This window comes from Lacerta agilis, chromosome 10 (assembly GCF_009819535.1).
Source record: "Lacerta agilis isolate rLacAgi1 chromosome 10, rLacAgi1.pri, whole genome shotgun sequence".
Classification (NCBI taxonomy): domain Eukaryota; kingdom Metazoa; phylum Chordata; class Lepidosauria; order Squamata; family Lacertidae; genus Lacerta; species Lacerta agilis.
In genome coordinates, this window is record NC_046321.1 from 69752060 (window position 1) to 69773100 (window position 21041).

The window sequence follows — 21041 nt, forward strand, 5'->3', positions numbered from 1 at the left end:
CGAAGATGTAACTGATGTTTGGCTCTAGAGTGGATTTATCAGAAACCTACAAAATGGCTAACGTAGAAGTCTTGTGTTATGGAAGAGCATGAATGAAAACAAATAGTACCTCATAGAATTGGTCACATTACCCTAGAACAAAATTTACTGTTGTATTGCCAGCTGTTGTATTGACAACATCTATGCACAGGATCTGAAGCTAAGACTTTATGAGAACAAATACATAGTGCAGCTCCTTTATTTGTAATTTAAAAGAATGGGCAGCTAAAGGAAACTTAGAATTGTGCTTCAGCTAACTCAACTTCCTGTATTAGAAACTAATCTGCAAAGTAGCCCTGTTATTCTGAGAGAAAACCCAATATGAAACCTACATAACTAAAAGTAAGAATTTAGCATTAAACCTAATAGTTAGAACTAGAAAGCCTTAATTATAGTGAGAGCTTGTAATTGTACTAATTCCCTCTGACCGGTAGTCCAAATGAATTTGAGACTGTTGAGCCATCCAGAAGCCCTGCTCCCTTGTCTTCCGTTTAGCCTGAGTGAGACAGGCCCGTTCTCCAGCCACCTTCCAACGTCTTCAGAGGTGGGCTTGGTTCCAAAGAATACAGCCAGCTGCATGTAGCAGGAAGGAGTTAATGGAGCACATTGGACTTAAGTCAGTGTCTGAGCTGCATTACATACAAATGCCAGAGCATTAAAACATGGACTATTTTCTACTTCTCTCTACCTTTTTGAAAACATTCTGTCCTAATGACTGAAATTATCCCACATTTTGATTTAAAATTTTTTATGATCATTGGGGGCCAGATATTGCTTCACAGGCAAGATTCAGTCTGTTGGCCAACCCTAATTGAGGGATAACTTATGGCCATTAATCTAGAGAACATAATAACATTGTTTCCCTGCCCTCCCTTATTTAACAGGAAGTCATGATTAAAGGAGGTGGACTTAAGCGTGTCCCATGTGCTGAAGATGAAGACTTCATTCAGGCCTTGGACAAAATGATGCTTGAAAATTTACAGGTATTAATGGGATTTTTATTCAGTCACTCATATGTCTTACCCTTATTGGTATCCATTATACACAATGACATTTAGCATGGAGGGATTAATTTACAATTCTTCCTTGTACATCAAGCCTCCCACCCCCCAGCTTGTGTGCTTCTCTTCTCTGATGTGGCTGCAAAGAAGAATTCAGAAGCTTTTGCTTTAGTTTGTGAAGCCACAGCTTGTTGTGTTTCCAAACGTGAACAAACACTGGCAAACGTTAATTCTGGTTTGTTTGAAAGAAGCTAAATTTGAAACCATTCGTGCCATAATACGGACATAACTGTTAAATCAGCTGAGAGAAACCAGAATATTTTACTTTGGGGGACCCATTTCACATATTAGCATTCTTAGGTGTGCTATTGGTTGTACTTCTGGCATAGAGCTATGACCAACCCCAACTCCCTGAAGAATGCACCTAATATTTTACACCTGCTTACAACATTCATGCAAATCATGGGTATATCTCCTTTAAAAATGTAGTGTGTGAAGCAAAAAATGGGAGCCCCCAAAACTCAACTGGAAACAAAGCAAAAACAACAACAGGCCTTTTGGTCCTTGCTGTTTCTTTTTCATGGTATTCTAAAATCAGTTAAAAAATAGTTAAAGAGCTGAATAATATACTGCATAGAAAAGATAAACAATAAATTCTGTATTTAAAGATAATTACAAACTGGAAAAGGAGAGCAGTTTATTTCCCACATTCAGAACAAATTTGGGAGAATAAAATATACATCTTTCAGACATTAACTTTTATGTCAAAGCTTTCTGATAGATCAATCAGAACTCCAGCTCTAAATATATATGTACCCAGGTTTTTTTTAAAATATAAAAATGTATATATGCATGCTAAATTATGTACATATAAAATATCAAAAATTAAACTTTTTTTTACAGTAATTCAAAATTTCTCTTATTTTTATGTTATACCAAACAACTGAGATATCCACCTACCATTCCTTTTTAAAAAACTTTGATTTATTTGTTTGTTTGTGTTTCTGATACATTTCAATACAAACAAGAATAATACATTGAACACCTCAAAAATAATAAAAACCAGAAATTTAAAAATAGCAGAAAAACAGAAAACAATCATTAACAGACTTCCCTTCATCTTCTTCCATGGTTTTTTTTGTCTTCTACTTCTTCTTGCGTTTTCTTGGTTCCCCATTCTATCTCAACTCCTCACATCAATCTACCGTATTTTTCGCTCCATAGGACGCACTGGACCATAGGGCGCACCTCATTTTTAAAGGAGGAAACAAGGGAAAAAATATTTTTCTGGTTTTCCTCCTCTAAAAGCCCTGTGTTTTTTTGAGGATCAGCTAAAAGTTTTGCAGCTTTTTTTGCAAAGGGGGAAAAGCAAAGCTCCTTTTGCAAAGGGGGAAAAGCAAAGAGGAAAAGCCCCATTTTTATGGGGTTCGACTCACATTTCTGAAAAATCTTAAGGAAAGGGAGCAGTTTCTACTGTTTCCAGACAGATAATCTGTCAGGAGATGCTTGATAGTTGCTCATGAGAAAACAGTCCGGAGCCAAACAGCTTCTAAAACCAAGCTATTTATTGTGCAAGCTATTTACAGCAGAGCAAAAGCTAGACACATCCTCCCATTACAAGTCAGATCCACGCAATGAACTCCTCCTATTCCCTTTCCAGCAAAGCATCCTGGGAAATTTCTAGCCCCTCCTTCTCCCTCTCTGAGTTCTGTCACCCAGCGTGAGACCCTGACCTGTGCCCCAATTCTCAGTGCTGTACTGCGGCTGTGATACTGTGCCGCTCTCTGCTTTCTCTCCCCCTGCTTCCCCCTCACTGGAATGTGAGGAGGAATGCGAACAACTATCACTGCTGGAGAGGAGGGGGGGGGTGTCTCTATACTTCCCAAAACTTTCCTGCAGTACCGGGGGGGGGGGGACCTCCCTGATATAATCTAATCAGCCAGTCACATGTCCTGGGGAAACAAACAACCTCCCTCTGCAGCACATTCAACAAAGGAGGGCGAGGCTGAAAGGGAGCCGGGACTCTTATCTCTCTCCCGATCTCTTGCTGATCAGCTGCTGAGCGGGATCCTTTCAACACCCCCTTTTCTCTTTGTAAAATAAAAAGCACAATATGCTTTTGGCCCCTGGGCAATTTAGCTCCAGGGTCCACCATTTGCTTCATAAGACGCACAGGTATTTCCCCTTACTTTTTAGGAGGGGGGAAAGTGCGTCTTATGGAGCGAAAAATACGGTAGTTATTGCTTACACTGGTGAGAATATTACCATCCTGCTACTTTTCCCAATAATCAATAAAAATATCCAGTCCTCCTTATATCTTTTATCATTTTGATTTCTTATTCTAGTGGTCATCCCCGCTAGCTCCACATATTCTAACAGTTTCTTCTTTTGTTGGTACCTTATCTGTTTTTCATTTTTGTGCTGTTAACATACATACGGCAGTTGTCACATACAGAAACAAGTTTCTCTCTGTTTTAGAAACTTCTGTTGTAATTAATCCCAACAGAGGACACCTTCACCCCAGCATGGCTCCCCTTGGTCACATACACAGCCCGAATCAATCTGGCTTACTTGACCCAACAAGCCCTCCTGTCCCCCCTCACAAAGGCAAACAAACCCCATCACAGCCAGTCATCCCCTGGGCCCCCAACTTCTCTCACTACCAAGAAACATAACAAGCAAATAGAAAAAGAACCGACCTAGTTGACGCTGACATGAAACCCCATGCGTACACGGCAAAAAATATAAATTTCACAACCCTCCCCGCTTCTTGACCTTATACTGTGTAACTCAACACTAATGTCTTGTAACAAATGTAGCTGATCTGTAGAAAAGACTGTACAACATGAAAAAAGAGACAAGGCATGTACTTTTGTAAACTAAGAAAATCTTTTTTAAAGAGGGGGGGAGAGAATGCTTCTGGGTTGTTAGAAAAGGATTTTTTGAACATTTTAAAAAGTTCATTATAAATCATTTCCCAGTAATTTTTTATTATACTGCACAACCACCACACATGGTAGAATGTTCCTTCTGCTACCGTACATTTCCAATAGTGACCCTTTATTGATTTTGACCCTTTTGCTAGTCTGTTTGGCATTAAATACAGGTAGGTAGCCGTGTTGGTCTGCCATAGTCAAAACAAAATTAAAAAAAATTCTTTCCAGTAGCACCTTAGAGACCAACTACTGTATATACTTGAGTTTAAGCCGAGTTTTTCAGCACACTTTTTTGTGCTGAAAAACCTGCCCTCAGCTTATACTGGAGTGAGGCTGGCGGCAGCAGGGGGAAGAGCAGCCCGTTTCGGCGGCTGCTCCCGCCACCGTTGCCTGCCTCTCGCAAGGGCAGGAATCGCAGTCGCGGTTGGGAGAAGCACAGCGCTGTGCCTCTCCAACCGCAGCTGCGATCCCTGCTCTTGTGCGGCAGCGGGGAGGAGGAGCATCCCGTTTTGCTGCTTTGGGGCTGCTCGTTTCTCCTCCGCCCCTTTGCCAAAAGGAGGGGAACCCGCTCTCGCCCCAGAGGAAGCGCAGAATCATGTCTGAGTCAGACATAGCGGCAGCAGCCTCCAGCCTGCTGCTGTCTCTTTCCAAAGTGGCTCTCCCGTTCCCAGAAAACTTCCTTGCGCTCCTTCATTTTGTGAGCTGAGTCACCTACAGAAAGGAAGACTCTTGCCGGTGTCAAAAAGACGTACACAACTCTCCAGCTCCCCTCAGAAACGAGCGAGGAACATGCCCCCTCCCCCCTTAATCCCTCCCTGAACATGCCCCCTCCCCCCTGAAACCTTCCCACAATATGTCCCCTTGTCCCCTGAGCCCGCCCTGTAAGAGACCCTTTCTTTCCAAGCCTTCCCTCTTAACCCCTGCCCCCATCCCAGCTCTGCCCACCCTAGAAACTGCCCACCCTGAAACTTTCCCAGAATATGCCACCTTGTCCCTGATGCCCTTCCTAAATATGCCCCTTCCCCCCTTAATCCCTCCCTGAATCTGCCCCCTTACCCTGATTATACCCCTGAATACTGGGCAGAATATGACACCTGAAACCGCCCCCCCACACACACAATATACCCCCTCAACCCATATCCTTGATTCTATCCATTGGTAGACCCCAGTGGGCTGAGGTGGGGGCTGGGCTGGATGACCTCCCAGACCCCCCCTTCAGACTTTCACCTTCTTTGATTCTACGTTCACCTTCTTTGATTCTACGACTCAGCTACAGCACTGGTGTGGTTGCCAGCACAAACTAAGCCCCTTTTTGAGATGCTGGGAATGGGCAGCAGGCAAGGAGGTATAGCAAAGGAAAGGTGTTTCCTCTGGCAGAAGAATATTTGTGGTTGTATCTCGTGCTAAAGGAGGAGGCGTAGCTAGTCTTTTGTCCAAACAATGCAACTGTTAGGATAGCAAAAGCTTTTTTACACAAACTAGTCTCACCGTGTAGAACGTAAGCCTCTGAATACCTGTTGCTGGGAACTGCTGCCACACTGAAGGATGGGTGAAGCTGTCTATCCTCCTGTTTTTCAACACTCAACAATATTGTCAAACATTTGCCACAAAACTCTTCTCCATGTTCTACATACTGACTGGTTTCAGATGTAATCCTTAAACACACCATGGGATGTGATTCTGAGCAAACATATCTAAGCTTGAGCTGTAAAGCTGCAGCCCTGTGCACACTTGCTTCAGAGGAAGCCCTAGTGAACTCAGTAAGATTTACCTCTGAGTGGACTTACATTAGGCTTGCTGTCTGACTTGAGAATTAATTGCTCTGGATTGCACCATATTTCCGTGGGAAATAGTAATCCTCTGTAGGCTCTCAGAAGCATGCTGCTTTGCTCTGAAATTTAACTTGAGCTGAAGCCAGGAATTTCCCTGCTGAGGAGTCCAAATCCTGATCTTCAAGTCATGCCCAGTTCTACATTCTCCTCATACCCAACTTTGTAAATTAGGCAAGAACTGTGCTGCTGTTAAAGATTTAAAAAGTATGTATGTATGAAACAATTGCCCTTTCACATCCAGCCACGTCTCTCCTCAGCCATGCCAAGGAACGGCCTATTTTTTGTGTGCAGGCATTTTCCAAGGAATACCAGTGGACCAAAGGCATTCACCATGCTGACGCAATGACTCACTGCAAGAGCTCACTCAGAGGACTCTAATTGGGAAGATCACTAAAGCAACTGTCTTTTATACATTGTATCCTCTAGCTTTATCCTTGTACACCACCTAGAGACAATCGAAATTAAGTGATATATCAATTGACAACATAAATAAATCAGTGAAGTCATTGCTCAGTTGCAAACTGCAGGGAGCGGAGTCCTAAGTTTTGCCTGTTATGCTGATTGTCACCTGCAGAGGAGGAGGAACGAGCTGCCTGAAAGCAGCCCTTTCGGGCTGCTCCTTCCTCCTCCTCCTCCGCCGCTGCCACCACCAGGCTCTGCCTCTGCATTTCCCACCCTCAGCTTATACTCGAGTCAATAAGTTTCCCCAGTTTTTGTGGTAAAATTAGGTGCCTCAGCTTATATTCGGGTCGGCTTATACTCGAGTATATACGGTAAGTTTGTACTTTCAATTTGTATTCCTCCCCGGTGACAGTCAGCAAATCTCTATATGTGCTCCAGTTTGTCTGTGTATGAATTTTTTTTCCTTGTGAGGGCTTCTATTGGTGACAACCACATCAGTGTTTTCCTTTCTAATAAGTTGTTATATTTTTCCCATACCCTATACAAGTGTTTCCTAATCATGTGGTTTCAGAAACTCTTATATATAAGAGTTGCCTTCCTATACCACAAGCATGCATGCCACCCGAATTTTAGGTCATGCCCTTCCATATCCAATAAGTAATTATTCTTTAATAAAATCCATTCTTTTAGCCAACATAAACATGATGCATTAAAATACACTTGTAACTCTGGAAGGGCAAAGCCACCTCTCTCCTTAGTATCAATCAGGGCCTTATGTTTTATCCTGGGCTTCTTTCCCTGCCATATAAACCTAGATAGATCTTTTTGCGACTCCTTAAAGCTTCAGATGTGATTAACTATAGGTTTGGGAGTATATTCATTTTTATAACAGAAATTTTACCCAACAATGAAAATTGCATTCTACTCCAAATTTCCAGATCTTTCTTGATTTCTTTCCAAACCTTTACAGAGTTATCATTAATAACATATCCCCAAGTACTTCACTTTTTTTCACTCTTCAAACCACTGACTCTTTCTAAACCCTTCATAAGTTGACTATCCAGGTTTTTAACTGTCATTTTTGTTTTATCTTTGTTCAATTTAAAACCTGTCAATTTACCAAACTCCATAATTTCTTCCAGTACCGCCGGCACACTTTCTAGTGGGTTTCCAATGTTAAAACCACATTGTCAGCGTATGCCTTTAATTTATAATTTTGCTGACCCACCTACCATTTCTAAATCCAAACATTTGAACCTGGAAGTAATGCTGAAAGGCCTAGGTTCTCATTATGACTTATAGGAGCCTTAAAAACCACGTGGTGGTGTGTGAGGCAGCCCTGGAATTAACTTGTTATCCACAACCCTGCTTGTTTTTCTAAATTAAAGAATGATATCCTAGTTTTGTTGTTACCTCCCCTTCTTGCCTTTTCAGCAAAGGAGTGGGGAATCGGTGAAAGTGCATCAGTTAGACGTTGCAATTCCCTTGCATCTCAAGAGCCAGCTCAAGAAGGGTCCACCACTGGGTGGTGGGGAAGGAGAGTCTGAATCTGGAGACACCATGCCTTTTGTCATGTTAACTCGAAAAGGCAACAAGCAACAGGTGAGGCCTTGTGTACCAGGGAGTTAATTTTGCCTTTTTCAACATTAATTTCATTCATAATTTTTGTCATCCTGTATACTTCACTGTCTGCTGTCTTGGGAAATGTGGCTCAGTGACACTACTAACATTGTTTTGCAAAGGTGCTGCATAGTTCTCATCATCTCCTTTTCAAACTGGTTTGTTTTTGGAGGGCAGATAGGAATGCCAGCTGTGGCTCTCACATGTCTTAGTCAGGCTATCATAAGGAACTGAAGCATCAAATGGACTTTCTGTTTGCCTTCCTTCCATTAATTCTTTCCCATCTCATAAATATGGGCCTTAAGCAAGAAACTACTTCTAAAAAATACATGGAGAGTGATATACGTTTGAATAATTTTTATCTAGCTGTGATTCATGAAAATGGTGAAATTGCTGTTAAAATAGAATAATGTATTCCCAGAATATTTTCACTTTTAAGGGCTATCACTTAGCTTAATTATATTACAGCCATTATAGCACAGCAGTAGTCGCATCAAAATAAAATAAAAAATTCCTTCCAGTAGCACCTTAGAGACCAACTAAGTTTCTTCTTGGTATGAGCTTTCAGATAAGATATGTTCACATAGCTGAAGAAGTGTGCCTGCACACGAAAGCTCATACCAAGAACAAACTTAGTTGGTCTCTAAGGTGCTACTGGAAGGAATTTTTTATTTTATTTTGTTTTGACTATGGCAGACCAACACGGCTACCTACCTGGAACAGTAGTTGCATGTTAGACTGGATCAAGAACTGATGTTAACATGGGACCTGAAACCAAAAACTATGAATCGCGAGGCATCTACTTCAAATCTTTCCTCTCCTATGATCTTGCTAGATGGCCCTAGGGACGCCACTGTCTCTCCTGGGCCGTCCATCTGTGATACGGGAATCGTAATGATCTACCTTGCAGGATAGTTGTGAAGAATAGAACAAATGCATGTATGTGAAAGGCTCGGAGTGCATTCTGAAGCTCTGTGTGAATGCTTGGCATGATAATATACGAAATACTTAAAGTAGCAAAGTTCTGTAGCTAATGGCACATTTCTTTCCTATGTATTCACCTTTCTCATTTTAGAAGTTCTGTTCTGTTTAAATCTGTGGGATTAGCTCGGTGTTTTGTCAGCTTTAACCTGATTGACATTCCACTGTTCACTCAAAACCCACTTCTGGAAATAGTTTGGACTTAGAGTTGCAAGTATTGGTGCAAATAAAAACCAGCAACATTTTTGCACTTTTCTTCCATCTAGAACATGTTAAGTCATACATTTGTTCCTTTCATTGAGCTTACATATAAGACACCACGTAAAATAAATTGTACAAAAAATCTTCCCCATAACCATACAATAAAAATCTACAATAAGTTTAAAAATGCAGCCAGGATAAAAATCAAATGCAGTATGCAAGCAATAAAAGAATAAGCACAAGTTCTCAGAGGTGTCTTGTCTGTCTTCAGTTTAAGATCCTAAATGTGCCAATGTCGTCTCAATTGGCTGCAAATCACTGGAATCAACAACAAGCTGAGCAAGAGGAGAGGATGAGAATGAAAAAATTGACATTGGATATCAATGAACGACAGGAACAAGAGGACTATCAAGGTATGAGTTACCCTTCCAAAGGGCCTTCATATAGATGAGGTTATTGCTGAGGTTCAACCTTCTACCACATAGCACCATTTGACTGGTTTTGTGTGGGCCTGCTCCAAATTCCTGTGAAGGAATTGACAGATCATTTATTTCCTTGACTACCAAATTAAAGAAAAACAATATTAAACAAAATTAAAAGATTCAATCTTTCAAATAAATGTCAATTAAATAGACATTTGTCATCCTTTGAAGTGGCTTTTTCGCCCAACCTGTAGGGCTGGTTGCCTGGATAAGGAATCATAATTAAAAACGTTCCAGCAAGCATAGTGGAAACATGGTTTGCTCATTCAATAACCAATCAGTTACTGTGGTTTCTGCCTGGCAGAAAAACATTGTTAAATAATGTGCATATAAAAAACATCTTAAATGCCAGTGTTTAGCCTTTAAAAATATATTTTGTCAAAAATAGGAAAAATGTGTTTTCTTTATTGTTCATGTGTTTCAGCTGTGTCACGGTCTAACTCTTTCACAAAATAACATTTCCCAGAATTCTTCCACTGAAAGATTAAAAAATTGAGAGCCATCCATGAAACTCCTTTGAATTTGCAATGTAGCTATACCCTCTGCTGCCTTCTTTACTTTTAAATTTTATATCTATATATGTGTATATTTAATATGCAGAGATGATGCAATCCTTGGCTCAGCGGCCAGCTCCAGCAAATACCAACAGGGAACGGCGGCCTCGTTATCAGCATCCAAAGGGAGCACCTAATGCCGATCTAATCTTTAAAACTGGTGGAAGGTGGGTATTCTAGAAACAGGATGATTATTGCATTGTTTTCAACTTCCTGCAGCTTTCACTATTTCAAGCATAAAAACCCTTAGGATAGAAGTGACAATATCCTAAGGTAAAAGGGAATTCTTTCAGGGGTTAAGTGCTTCATGTCTCTGCTTAGAATCTTGGGGTGATAGGAACACTGCCTTGTTATAATTGGTTACAGCAAACTACATTATAAATAGATCGTATACCTCTGTAACTAACACTACTTATAAGTTGCTTCATGGTGTAAAACCCAAGTTGGGACATTTGCATGTGTTGTCAATATTTTGTGCATGTTCAAGCAGAGACATGCAGGAAACTCCTCAAGGGGCTTAGAATGAAAATTTCTTGGTTATGATTTTCAAACAAAAGGGTATAGACTGGGTCTCTAAAAAGCAAAAGTGTAATAGTGAATAGAGATGTCATTTTTTATGAGCGCAAGCACAAGGTAGACAAAATACTTCTGAAGTGTGTCTTCCTTCAAGCCAGAGATTATCTCAAAGTGAGAGACAGAGACAAACTGAAAAATCAAACAGGAGGTTAAGAGACAAACAGCAATGAGTGGAGAAACTTTTCAGGATAGAGAAACTGATGTTAAGGTAGAACCTGAAACAGTGAGTACTCCTATTTTAAGAAAGAGAGAGGATAGCACCTGTACATTATCAGAGTGAATTTCAAAATTATCAGATATACATAAAGCAGTGATGGCCAAACACGACCCTCCAGCTGTTGTGGGACTACAATTCCCATCATCCCTGACCACTGGTCCTGTTAGCTAGGGATGATGGAAGTTGTAGTCCAGAAACAGCTGTAGTGCCAAGTCTGGCCATCACTGCCATAAATAAAGCAATGAAAGTACCTGTAGCTTATGAACCAGAATGTTTTGAAGAAATTGATGATATGGAACCAAAATTAGCAAAGTGTTGGTTTAATGCTATGTCAGAGGTAATGGAAGCAATGCATAAAAATGAAACTTGGGAACTTGTACCTTTACCTGAAGGGAGAAAACCCTTCAGTTCCAAATGGGTATTTAAAATTAAAAGAAATGAACAAGGTCAGGTAGAGAGATTTAGAGCTAGATTGGTTGCAAGGGGATTTGCACAAAAATACAGTGAAGACTATGAATCAATTTTTGCTCCAGGAACAAAATAGTCAAGTGTTAGGCTATTGTTAAAAATAGCAGCAGAAAAGAAAATTAAAGCTTCACATTTTGTTATTAAAACTGCATTTTTATATGGTGAACTTGAAGAAGAAATATACATGATTCAACGACAGGGTTTTGTGAAAGATCCAAGTCTGGTACACAAACTAAAAAGGTCCATTTATGGTTTAAAACAGGCAGCTAGGTGTTGGAACAAGAAATTAGGCAGTATGTTGAAAAATCTTGTATTTGAACAAAGCAAAGCTGATCAATGTCTGTACACTTGTAAAGATAATGATGGAATTACTTATTTGGTGGTTTATGTTAATGATCTTTTATTGATTTATGATTCAGATAAGCAGAAAAACAAGTTTGAAAAAGGTTTGAAAGCACATTTTGAAATTAAAAATTTAGGAACAGTGAAGAATTACCTAGACATGCAAAAGAGATGAATCAAACACTTTTTTGATTAGCCAAAGTAGTAAAATTCAGGCTCTGCTAGAGTCAAATGGTTTGGATGATTGTAATCCAGTTGCTACTTCAATGACTCTAGAATATCAAAAACAAGATGATGAAAAAGTATTTGAGGATAGTGACAAATACAGAAGTGTAATTGGAAGTTTGCTTTATTTAGCAAACATATCCAGACCTGACATATCAAATACAACTAACATACTTAGCAGAAAAATGTCTTAAGCCAACACAGCAACATTGGAATGCAATGAAATGAATTTTAAGATACCTTAAAGGAACCATTCATTATAAGCTTAAAGTATCAGAACAAAGTGATGATGATTTCTGTGTTTATACTGACACAGATTGGGGGACTTCTACAGATAGAAAGTCTACACCTGGGACTGTATGTATAAACAAACTCCTATTGAATGGTATCAATAAAACAAAGCTTGGTAGCAGTATCAAGTGCTGAGGCAGAATATATTAGCCTGTCTCTAGCCTGTAATGAGGTTGAACGTTTCAGACAACTTTTTAATGATCTACATTTAAATAACACTATCTGAAGATAATCAATCATGTATCAGAAAAATGTAGACCTAAAACAAAACATTTAGATATACGCTATGCACATTTAAAAGACTGCATTTTAAAAGGGTGGATTAAGCTCAGGTATTGTTCTACAGAGTTTATGATTGCAGATATTTTTTACAAAGCCTTTGCTGTAAAATTTAAAATGCTGACTATGGAATTGGGTCTTACTGAGTAAAAGAAAAAATTAACAGGTGTTCAAGACAGAATTTCAAGTTAGGAGGGCTGTTGGAATATTCTAGAAAGAACTTGATAATTGTTCTTGAACAGGTTGCTAGGCAACAGAAAAATTACCCAGCAACAAGAGCCTTTATAAAGGCAATGTGATCAACATGGGTCAGTGTGTAATGAGCATGAGTCAGTATTAGGTCTCTGGCCGGATGCCTGGAAGAAGAAAGCATTATGTTATTTTATTTGTATTCAACCAGTGTAATTTTTTGTAAATAATGTTGTTGTTGTTGTTGTTAGTAGCTTCGAGAACACTGTCCAACCATCTCATCTTCTGTCGTCCCCTTCTCCTTGTGCCCTCCATCTTTCCCAACATCAGGGTCTTTTCTAGGGAGTCTTCTCTTCTCATGAGGTGGCCAAAGTACTGGAGCCTCAACTTCAGGATCTGTCCTTCTAGTGAGCACTCAGGGCTGATTTCTTTGAGAATGGATAGGTTTGATCTTCTTGCAGTCCATGGGACTCTCAAGAGTCTCCTCCAGCACCATAATTCAAAAGCATCAATTCTTCGGCCATCAGCCTTCTTCATGGTCCAGCTCTCACTTCCGTACATTACTACTGGGAAAACCATAGCTTTAACTATACGGACTTTGTCAGCAAGGTGATGTCTTTGCTTTTTAAGATGCTGTCTAGGTTTGTCATTGCTTTTCTCCCAAGAAGCAGGCGTCTTCTAATTTCGTGACTGCTGTCACCATCTGCAGTGATCATGGAACCCAAGAAAGTGAAATCTCTCACTGCCTCCATTTCTTCCCCTTCTATTTGCCAGGAGGTGATGGGACCAGTGGCCATGATCTTAGTTTTTTTGATGTTGAGCTTCAGACCATATTTTGCGCTCTCCTCTTTCACCCTCGTTAAAAGGTTCTTTAATTCCTCCTCACTTTCTGCCATCAAGGTAGTATCATCAGCATATCTGAGGTTGTTGATATTTTTTCCGGCAATCTTAATTCCGGTTTGGGATTCATCCAGTCCAGCCTTTCGCATGGTGAATTCTGCATATAAGTTAAATAAGCAGGGAGACAATATACAGCCTTGTCGTACTCCTTTCCCAATTTTGAACCAAACAGTTGTTCCATATCCAGTTCTAACTGTAGCTTCTTGTCCCACATAGAGATTTCTCAGGAGACAAATGAGGTGATCCGGCACTCCCATTTGTTTAAGAACTTGCCATAGTTTGCTGTGGTCGACACAGTCAAATGCTTTTGCATAGTCAATGAAGCAGAAGTAGATGTTTTTCTGGAACTCTAGCTTTCTCCATAATCCAGCACATGTTTGCAATTTGGTCTCTGGTTCCTCTGCCCCTTCGAAATCTAGCTTGCACTTCTGGGAGTTCTCGGTGCAATACTGCTTAAGCCTGCCTTGTAGAATTTTAAGCATAACCTTGCTAGCGTGTGAAATGAGTGCAATTGTGCGGTAGTTAGAGCATTCTTTGGCACTGCCCTTCTTTGGGATTGGGATGTAGACTGATCTTCTCCAATCCTCTGGCCACTGCTGAGTTTTCCAAAGTTGCTGGCATAGTGAGTGTAGCACCTTAACAGCATCATCTTTTAAAATTTTAAATAGTTCAGCTGGAATATCATCACTTCCACTGGCTTTGTTGTTAGCAAGGTTTTCTAAGGCCCATTTGACTTCACTCTCCAGGATGTCTGGCTCAAGGTAAGCAACCACATTACCTGGGGTGTATGAGACCTCCATATCTTTCTGGTATAATTCCTCTGTGTATTCTTGCCACCTCTTCTTGATGTCTTCTGCTTCTGTTAGGTCCTTTCCACTTTTGTCCTTAATTGTGGTAATCTTTGTACGAAATGTTCCTTTCATATCTCCAATTTTCTTGAACAAATCTCTGTTTTTTCCCATTCTGTTATTTTCCTCTATTTCTTTGCATTGCTCATTTAGAAAGGCCCTCTTGCCTCTCCTTGCTATTCTTTGGAAATCTGCATTCAATTTCCTGTATCTTTCACGATCTCCCTCGCATTTTGCTTGCCTTCTCTCCCCCGATATTTGTAAGGCTTCATTGGACAGCCACTTTGCTTTCTTGCATTTCTTTTTCATTGGGATGGTTTTCGTTGCTGTCTCCTGTATAATGTTACGAGCCTCCATCCACAGTTCTTCAGGCACTCTATCCACCAACTCTAAATCCTTAAACCTGTTCTTCACTTCAACTGTGTATTCATAAGGAATTTGATTTAGATTGTATCTTACTGGCCCAGTGGTTTTTCCTACTTTCTTCAGTTTAAGCTGGAATTTTGCTATAAGAAGCTGATGATCTGAGCCACAGTCAGCTCCAGGTCTTGTTTTTGCTGAGTGTATAGAGCTTCTCCATCTTTGGCTGCAGAGAATATAATCAATCTGATTTCGATGTTGCCCATCTGGTGATGTCCATGTGTAGAGCCGTCTCTTGTGTTGTTGGAAAAGAGTGTTTGTGATGACCAGCTTGTTCTCTTGACAAAACTCTATTAGCCTTTGCCCTGCTTCATTCTGAACTCCAAGGCCAAACTTGCCAGTTGTTCCTTTTATCTCTTGACTCCTACTTTAGCATTCCAATCCCCTATAATGAGAAGAACATCCTTCTTTGGTTTCATTTCTATAAGGTGTTGTAAGTCTTCATAGAATTGATCGATTTCAGTTTCTTCAGCACTGGTAGTTGGTGCATAAACTTGGATTACTGTGATGTTAAAAGGTCTGCCTTGGATTCGTATCGATATCATTCTATCATTTTTGAAATTGCATCCCAGTACAGCTTTCACCACTCTTTTGTTGACTATGAGGGCCACTCCATTTCTTTTACGGGATTCCTGCCCACAGTAGTAGATATGATAGTCATCCGAACTGAATTCGCCCATTCCTGTCCATTTTAGTTCACTGATGCCTAGGATGTCAATGTTTATTCTTGCCATCTCATTCTTGTAAATAATAAAGATACTCAATTAAAAAGAAACTCTGCTGAAAGTCTATTAAAAGAAGAAAACCCAAGAGTAGATGGAACACCCACATCAGCACGAGAATCATCTGAAAAATGATCTGACAGATTAAATAGTGGATTTTGAGTCTGTGTCTCCTTTCAGAAAGGATCTGTTCAGGGCTAGCAGCAGCTTGGTACCTGTTTTTTGTGGCAGGGGGAGAACTGTATTTTCATATAAGTGTCATTATAGCTTCAAAGTGCTACAAGTTTTTTGAGGTGGGGTAGGGATTGCTCCTTAGATGTGCTTTTTTGCATCTCTGGTATAGAAAGCACATCCCATGCATTACATCTACTTCTCTAAGGGTTCTGTAAAAAAGGATTGAGAGTTTCCTGTTGCAGAATTTACCTTACTCAAGTCAAAATGCTTAAAAAATACTGCCATCTCTACAATTTTTGTATGTTTGTTTATATGTCTTAGAATTGCTGAGAGAAAGGAAGAGCCAATCTAGAGGTCCCTTCATGGCAGGGTTGAGCACCCTGTGCCCCCCCCTCCCCCGATCTTGCTGGCTTCCAGCTCTCATCAGCCAAAACAAAATCAAAAATTCTTTCCAGTAGCACCTTAGAGACCAACTGAGTTTGTTCCTGGTATGAGCTTTCGTGTGCATGCACACTTCTTCAGATACACTGAAACAGAAGTCACCAGATCCTTAAATATAGTGAGGGAGTGGGGAGGGGTATTGCTCAGAAGGGTGGTGGGAATGGGTGATCAGCTGATAGGTGTGGAAAACCTGTTGACGACTCTTAAGGGCTGTAATTAGTCTTGCAGGGAAAGGCAAGGGGTGAGATGGCTAAAGATAGCTTTGTTATGTATAATGAGATAAGAATCCAATGTCTTTGTTCAGACCAGGTTTCTCCGTGGTTTTAAGTTTGGTGATTAGTTGTAATTCAGCCACTTCTCTTTCATCAGCCTCAGCCAACATGGGGTCATGGGAGTTGTAATCCAGCACCTCTGGATGCTCACAGGTGGCACCACCCACTCAGCTTTATGGCTCTTCTTGACAGCCCTGATTTCTTTCTGGCATAAATGGTGTAGTAAGTCCTGGAGCATCCTTAATGCTCACCAGATGGAAAACTGTTGGAACAAACAGAATATCTTAAACTGTAAGGGTCGTCTTACTAGGTTTGAGGGGCTAGCGGTATTAGGACAAGAATAAAAGAAAATAGATATTTTAATTTCTGAAACTTGCCCATCTAGCTAGGCATACTTACAAGACCATGTTAAACAGAGAGCCTCCAGCACACGTCATGCAGACTGCTGGTCTCCCCATGGCCAACAAGGGGGAAGAAGGAATCCAGCTAGAGTTGGCTATTAAGAAGAGAACAAAGCAACTCCTTCAGGAAGACACAGCTAATGAGTTACAAGCTTTTAACTGTCTTTGCATGGCAAGGACCTGCTGTATATGCCCTAACCACACACCCTCCTTGATGCATACAAAACAAAGTATGTAGTCCAATTTCAGCTCCTAGCAGGAGGCTTGCTGTTGCCCCAAACTCTGTTAAACAAAGAGGGTGGTTATTTAATTGGCAGTATCTTTTGAACAGGCACAAGAATAACTATTTAATATCCATAGAGGTAGTCTGGTTTCTACTTTTCTGAGGGAATTGCCCTTGCTGGGGGAGAAAAGGTGCCCAAATCTACCCTGGACATTTATGATATCCAGGTGTCTGATTCTGGCATACAGGCAATCCTAACCTTAGCTGATAGATAGGGAGTCAGAGGACATCATTGTTAAACTTATTCAAGATACCCACCAAAATGGAAATCCAGTTCTTTTTTTATATCTTTTTATTTCAGTTTGTCTGTGTTGCTGTTGGTGGTGGAAGGAAACTGAAATGGTGACTTATCTAATGACATTTTAACTGGGAGCTTCCTGGTTTTCACACTTAGCCTTAGCAGCAGCATGCACCATTTATCGCTTTCTGTTCACTTCAGTTCTTTCTCTTGAATTGGTCCCTTTGCCCAACAACTCCTGTCCAGAGGAGCAGCAATACCTTGGGGCTTATTCCTTACCAGTCTCTGTATTGGGGGGGGGGGGAAATGAAATCACATTAATGTCTCCAAAAATAGACAATGATCATGTTTTACTTCATGATTGTGAATCCATTGCCTAACCATTGGTGTAACAGAGCAGTTGCAGTGTAAAATTACAGTGTGGGGGGGGAGTGGATTTCGAAGTTAAAATTAACCTTTGTGCCTATTGTATTTCCACTTATGAAAAAGGTACTACTTTGAGCCTTAAAAAAGATGAAATATGATAACTTTAAGTTGCTTTGGTAGCCTCTTGACTAAAGAGCAGGGTATATAAATAAGTATATTGCAGAAGAATGCAGTTCATAAAGAAACTAGAGCACTTCTCAATTTCATTATCATTCCTATTTTTTTAATATGATCAGGCGAGAGAGAGGGAACAGACAGCGCCGAAGCTGAGATTAGTCACGGAAACAGAAAGAAAAGTGAGTTTTGGGGGAGGAGGGTTCCAGGTATAGGTCCAGTTCCCATGTCACATTGAACCATTTAATGTGAAAGAGCACTGCTCCAAAGTTCCTGCTGCATATCTACCCTGCTCCTGCCATGCCATGAATGCAGCAAGCCAGTATGGCTCATTGTTTTGTCTGAACCTAGGGTTGTGGTTTATTTCCCCCAACCAACCATGAACAGTAACCACAGTTAGTTGTGGTGGGTAGGTGGGGGGGGGAACCCAACCACAAGTCCAGATTTGCTTGATTGATAGCTTACCAGGAGCAAGGGGCATGTGCTATAGGAGGTTTTGAGCAGCATGCACTAGCAAGTTTATTGTTGATATTAAACCATAGCACTACGGTTTAATGTGCCATAGAGTATAAAAGGTTACTCTAGGAGTCAACGTGGCATTTTAAGGTAAGGGATACAGGCAGAGAGGCTATAGTAGACCACCCAAGACACCAAAAATAATCAGTTCACCCAAATAAACCTTTTTCAAAATATGTAGGTCTAGGTTTGAACTTCATATTTGAAAGATCAACTCCGATTCAGCTTTGAATGTAAGATATACTTGCAGGAAAAAATGTGACTTGGGAACAACAGCATCTAAGCCTTGGATTCTAATGGTGGAAGTCAACTTCCAGTTGTTCCTTCTGTACAAGCATTGCAGCTTGTCAGATGAAAACTTCTCCCCCCTCCTGCCTATATCTGCTGTTCTGAGGGAGGTCCCAAGCCCATGTCAATTTCAGGAGGAGCGAGCTCTTGTGCAGGACTTCCACTGATGGGACTGGTTAGCTGACTCCTTCCCTAAGGACTGAATCAGCAAACTGAGGGTTAGGGTTGATTTTATACATGGCACACTAACACAGTTTTGTTCTGTTATTTTAAAAAATGGGAATGCAAAAAAAAAAAAGACCCATGGAGGGTGGGTCAAATCCAGCTCCCCACCTCTGACATAGATTGTGGAGTGATGAGGAAGAAAAATTGTCAGGTTGCACATGCCTAAGAATGTCATTAGATCCCTGTCCTTGAAGAACCTTGCAGTACAACCTCATTATTGTAGTCAGTTCTGAGACTACTATGTGAAATAAATAAATAATAAATAAATCTACTGCATTGGGAAGCTGTATTCTGCCCCATGTATAAATTATGCAGATTTGCAACATTTATCCTGTTTCTTTCAGTCATGGAGGTAACCACAGGGTCCTAGACAGAGAAGCTCCTGCCTGACCACTTGAAATCTTATTGAGCTCCTCTTCTGGGCTTCCGATATTTTCACCAGAAGTTCTTTGTTGTTGATATGTATTTCCTTTGTCTTTTCTCTTCTTTGTTAGGAGACGTTGATCCAGCAGCAAGCGTCATTTCATTAGGTCCTGTATCTCCAATGTTGTGGATTAGTGGAGTCCTCCAGCAATTAAACGAGAGCAGCGGACACATCTGAGCATGTCGGTCTAGAGAGTTCAGAATCGAAAATCTGGGACAGGCTGGAGCCATAAAGCAGATACACCAGCCTCCACTAAAAACAGAAATAGCGGAAGCTCCCAGTCACAGCCTACCAAACAAACAAAAAGCATCTTGTTATGGAACCATGTGAGGATTAATCTTCTCATGAGAATGGAAGCAAATAAATGAGATGGTTAACTTTACCAGTGAGCAGTTCAGTTACAACAAAGCGCAACTTAAATAAGATGGATTATGCTGGAATGGAGACGGTATTGATGGCGAAGTAGGGGGGAAAGCAAACCTAATAGGAGTGGCATTTTCTCTGAATTGGGCATGTCATGTCAGGAGAATATTAATCTGGGGCTCCAGTCTGCATTAGAGAAGTGGTAGAGCAAGAGGTAATTATCGTATAGTAAACCCCAACATGCAGGGTAAAATAGACAGCACCTGATTTACCAAAACACCAGATATTCCACGAGAAAGAGGATTTTGTTTCAAGGGGGAAACCCTTTCTCTGCATGTGTTGCAGGAGGGGGAAAGTGAAGAAGGGAGCAGATCCAGGGGAGTGGGATGGTCTACTGAAGGTCAGAGTGGATGGGAAGGTAGAGAGGGAGCATTGACCCAAAGTTGCTTCAAACAGCCTGATGCCAGCCTGAGAACGGATCTAGAGGAGCTCCTTAAAGCAGCATTGAAAACCAAAATGTGCCAGTCAGCATGACAGACAGATGCCGAGAAGTGGAGTTGAACGTTCTGTTGACTTTCATGGGTTGATAAGCCTCTGTGTCTATATTTTAAAACACAAGGAAAAATTAGCTGGCAACAAGTAGAATTTTTATTTTTCTAAATGGAAATGAGGTTTCTGGGTCAGTTTCTGACAATCTTGTTTGTTAGTATAGTTCTGGGGATTTTTTTGTTTGTTTGTTTGCTTTCACGTAGGTCTAGAACATTCAGTTAAAGAGCACATCTGTATGCTAAAAATTCTGAACTATTTTAAAATCCTTTTTACCTCTGTTGAGTTCTGCATGTAGAATTTAAAACGAAACTTGTACAACTTGTTACATTTCACACTTGCGTACACACAGTCAGAAATGCCGCCCGATCTTCACCAGCTTCAGAAAACTGATCTTTGCCGATGCTGCAATAAAGTGTTGTAATTTAGAATTGGGGTGGTGTTTTTTGTCTTTGTGTCCCATTTTATGACTGGTGCTTTAGTATCTGGCTCATCGTTGAAAGATTTTTACAGGAAATTGATGTGCATCTCCGTCCCCTTCAACGTGATAAGCCAGCTAGCAGCTGGAGATTTCTGGATTACCTCCTTCTGCACAATTCCCATCTTAGGGGTTTGGGGATAATATGGATTAATGCCCCCAATTCTGCTGCTGGAGAGCTGTCTTTATCTTAAAACACAGCAGAACCTATTGGGTAAGTTTTTCAATTAATAGTTTCTGCCCCTGCTTGAATTTACTTCGCACTGTATTTTGATTCCTGATACTTCTTTGCTGAAACTGATTCGGCTGTTGTAACAGTGAGAGGAA

The 21041-nt window shown here is 40.6% G+C and overlaps 1 protein-coding gene and 1 long non-coding RNA gene across 5 annotated transcripts in view; one reads left to right on the plus strand and one right to left on the minus strand.

Moving 5' to 3' along the window:
- Positions 1 to 20667, plus strand: part of UPF2 (UPF2 regulator of nonsense mediated mRNA decay) — a 63160-nt gene extending 42493 nt beyond the window's left edge. For 3 of the 4 annotated variants that reach the window (XM_033162920.1, XM_033162922.1, XM_033162923.1), the window contains 6 exons: positions 924 to 1022; positions 7645 to 7812; positions 9284 to 9425; positions 10095 to 10215; positions 17997 to 18056; positions 19398 to 20667. In XM_033162920.1, the coding sequence (XP_033018811.1) occupies positions 924 to 1022; positions 7645 to 7812; positions 9284 to 9425; positions 10095 to 10215; positions 17997 to 18030 (564 nt within the window). In that variant the 3' untranslated portion in view covers positions 18031 to 18056; positions 19398 to 20667. The remainder of the gene's footprint in view (positions 1 to 923; positions 1023 to 7644; positions 7813 to 9283; positions 9426 to 10094; positions 10216 to 17996; positions 18057 to 19397) is intronic. The other variant, XM_033162921.1, reaches the window with a different exon arrangement.
- LOC117054259 lies at positions 9268 to 17425 on the minus strand. Its single transcript, XR_004427469.1, has 2 exons — positions 17355 to 17425; positions 9268 to 9536 (listed from the first exon to the last, which is right to left on the minus strand). It is a non-coding gene; the product is annotated as an uncharacterized LOC117054259 (long non-coding RNA).
- Positions 20668 to 21041: the final 374 nt, after the last annotated feature.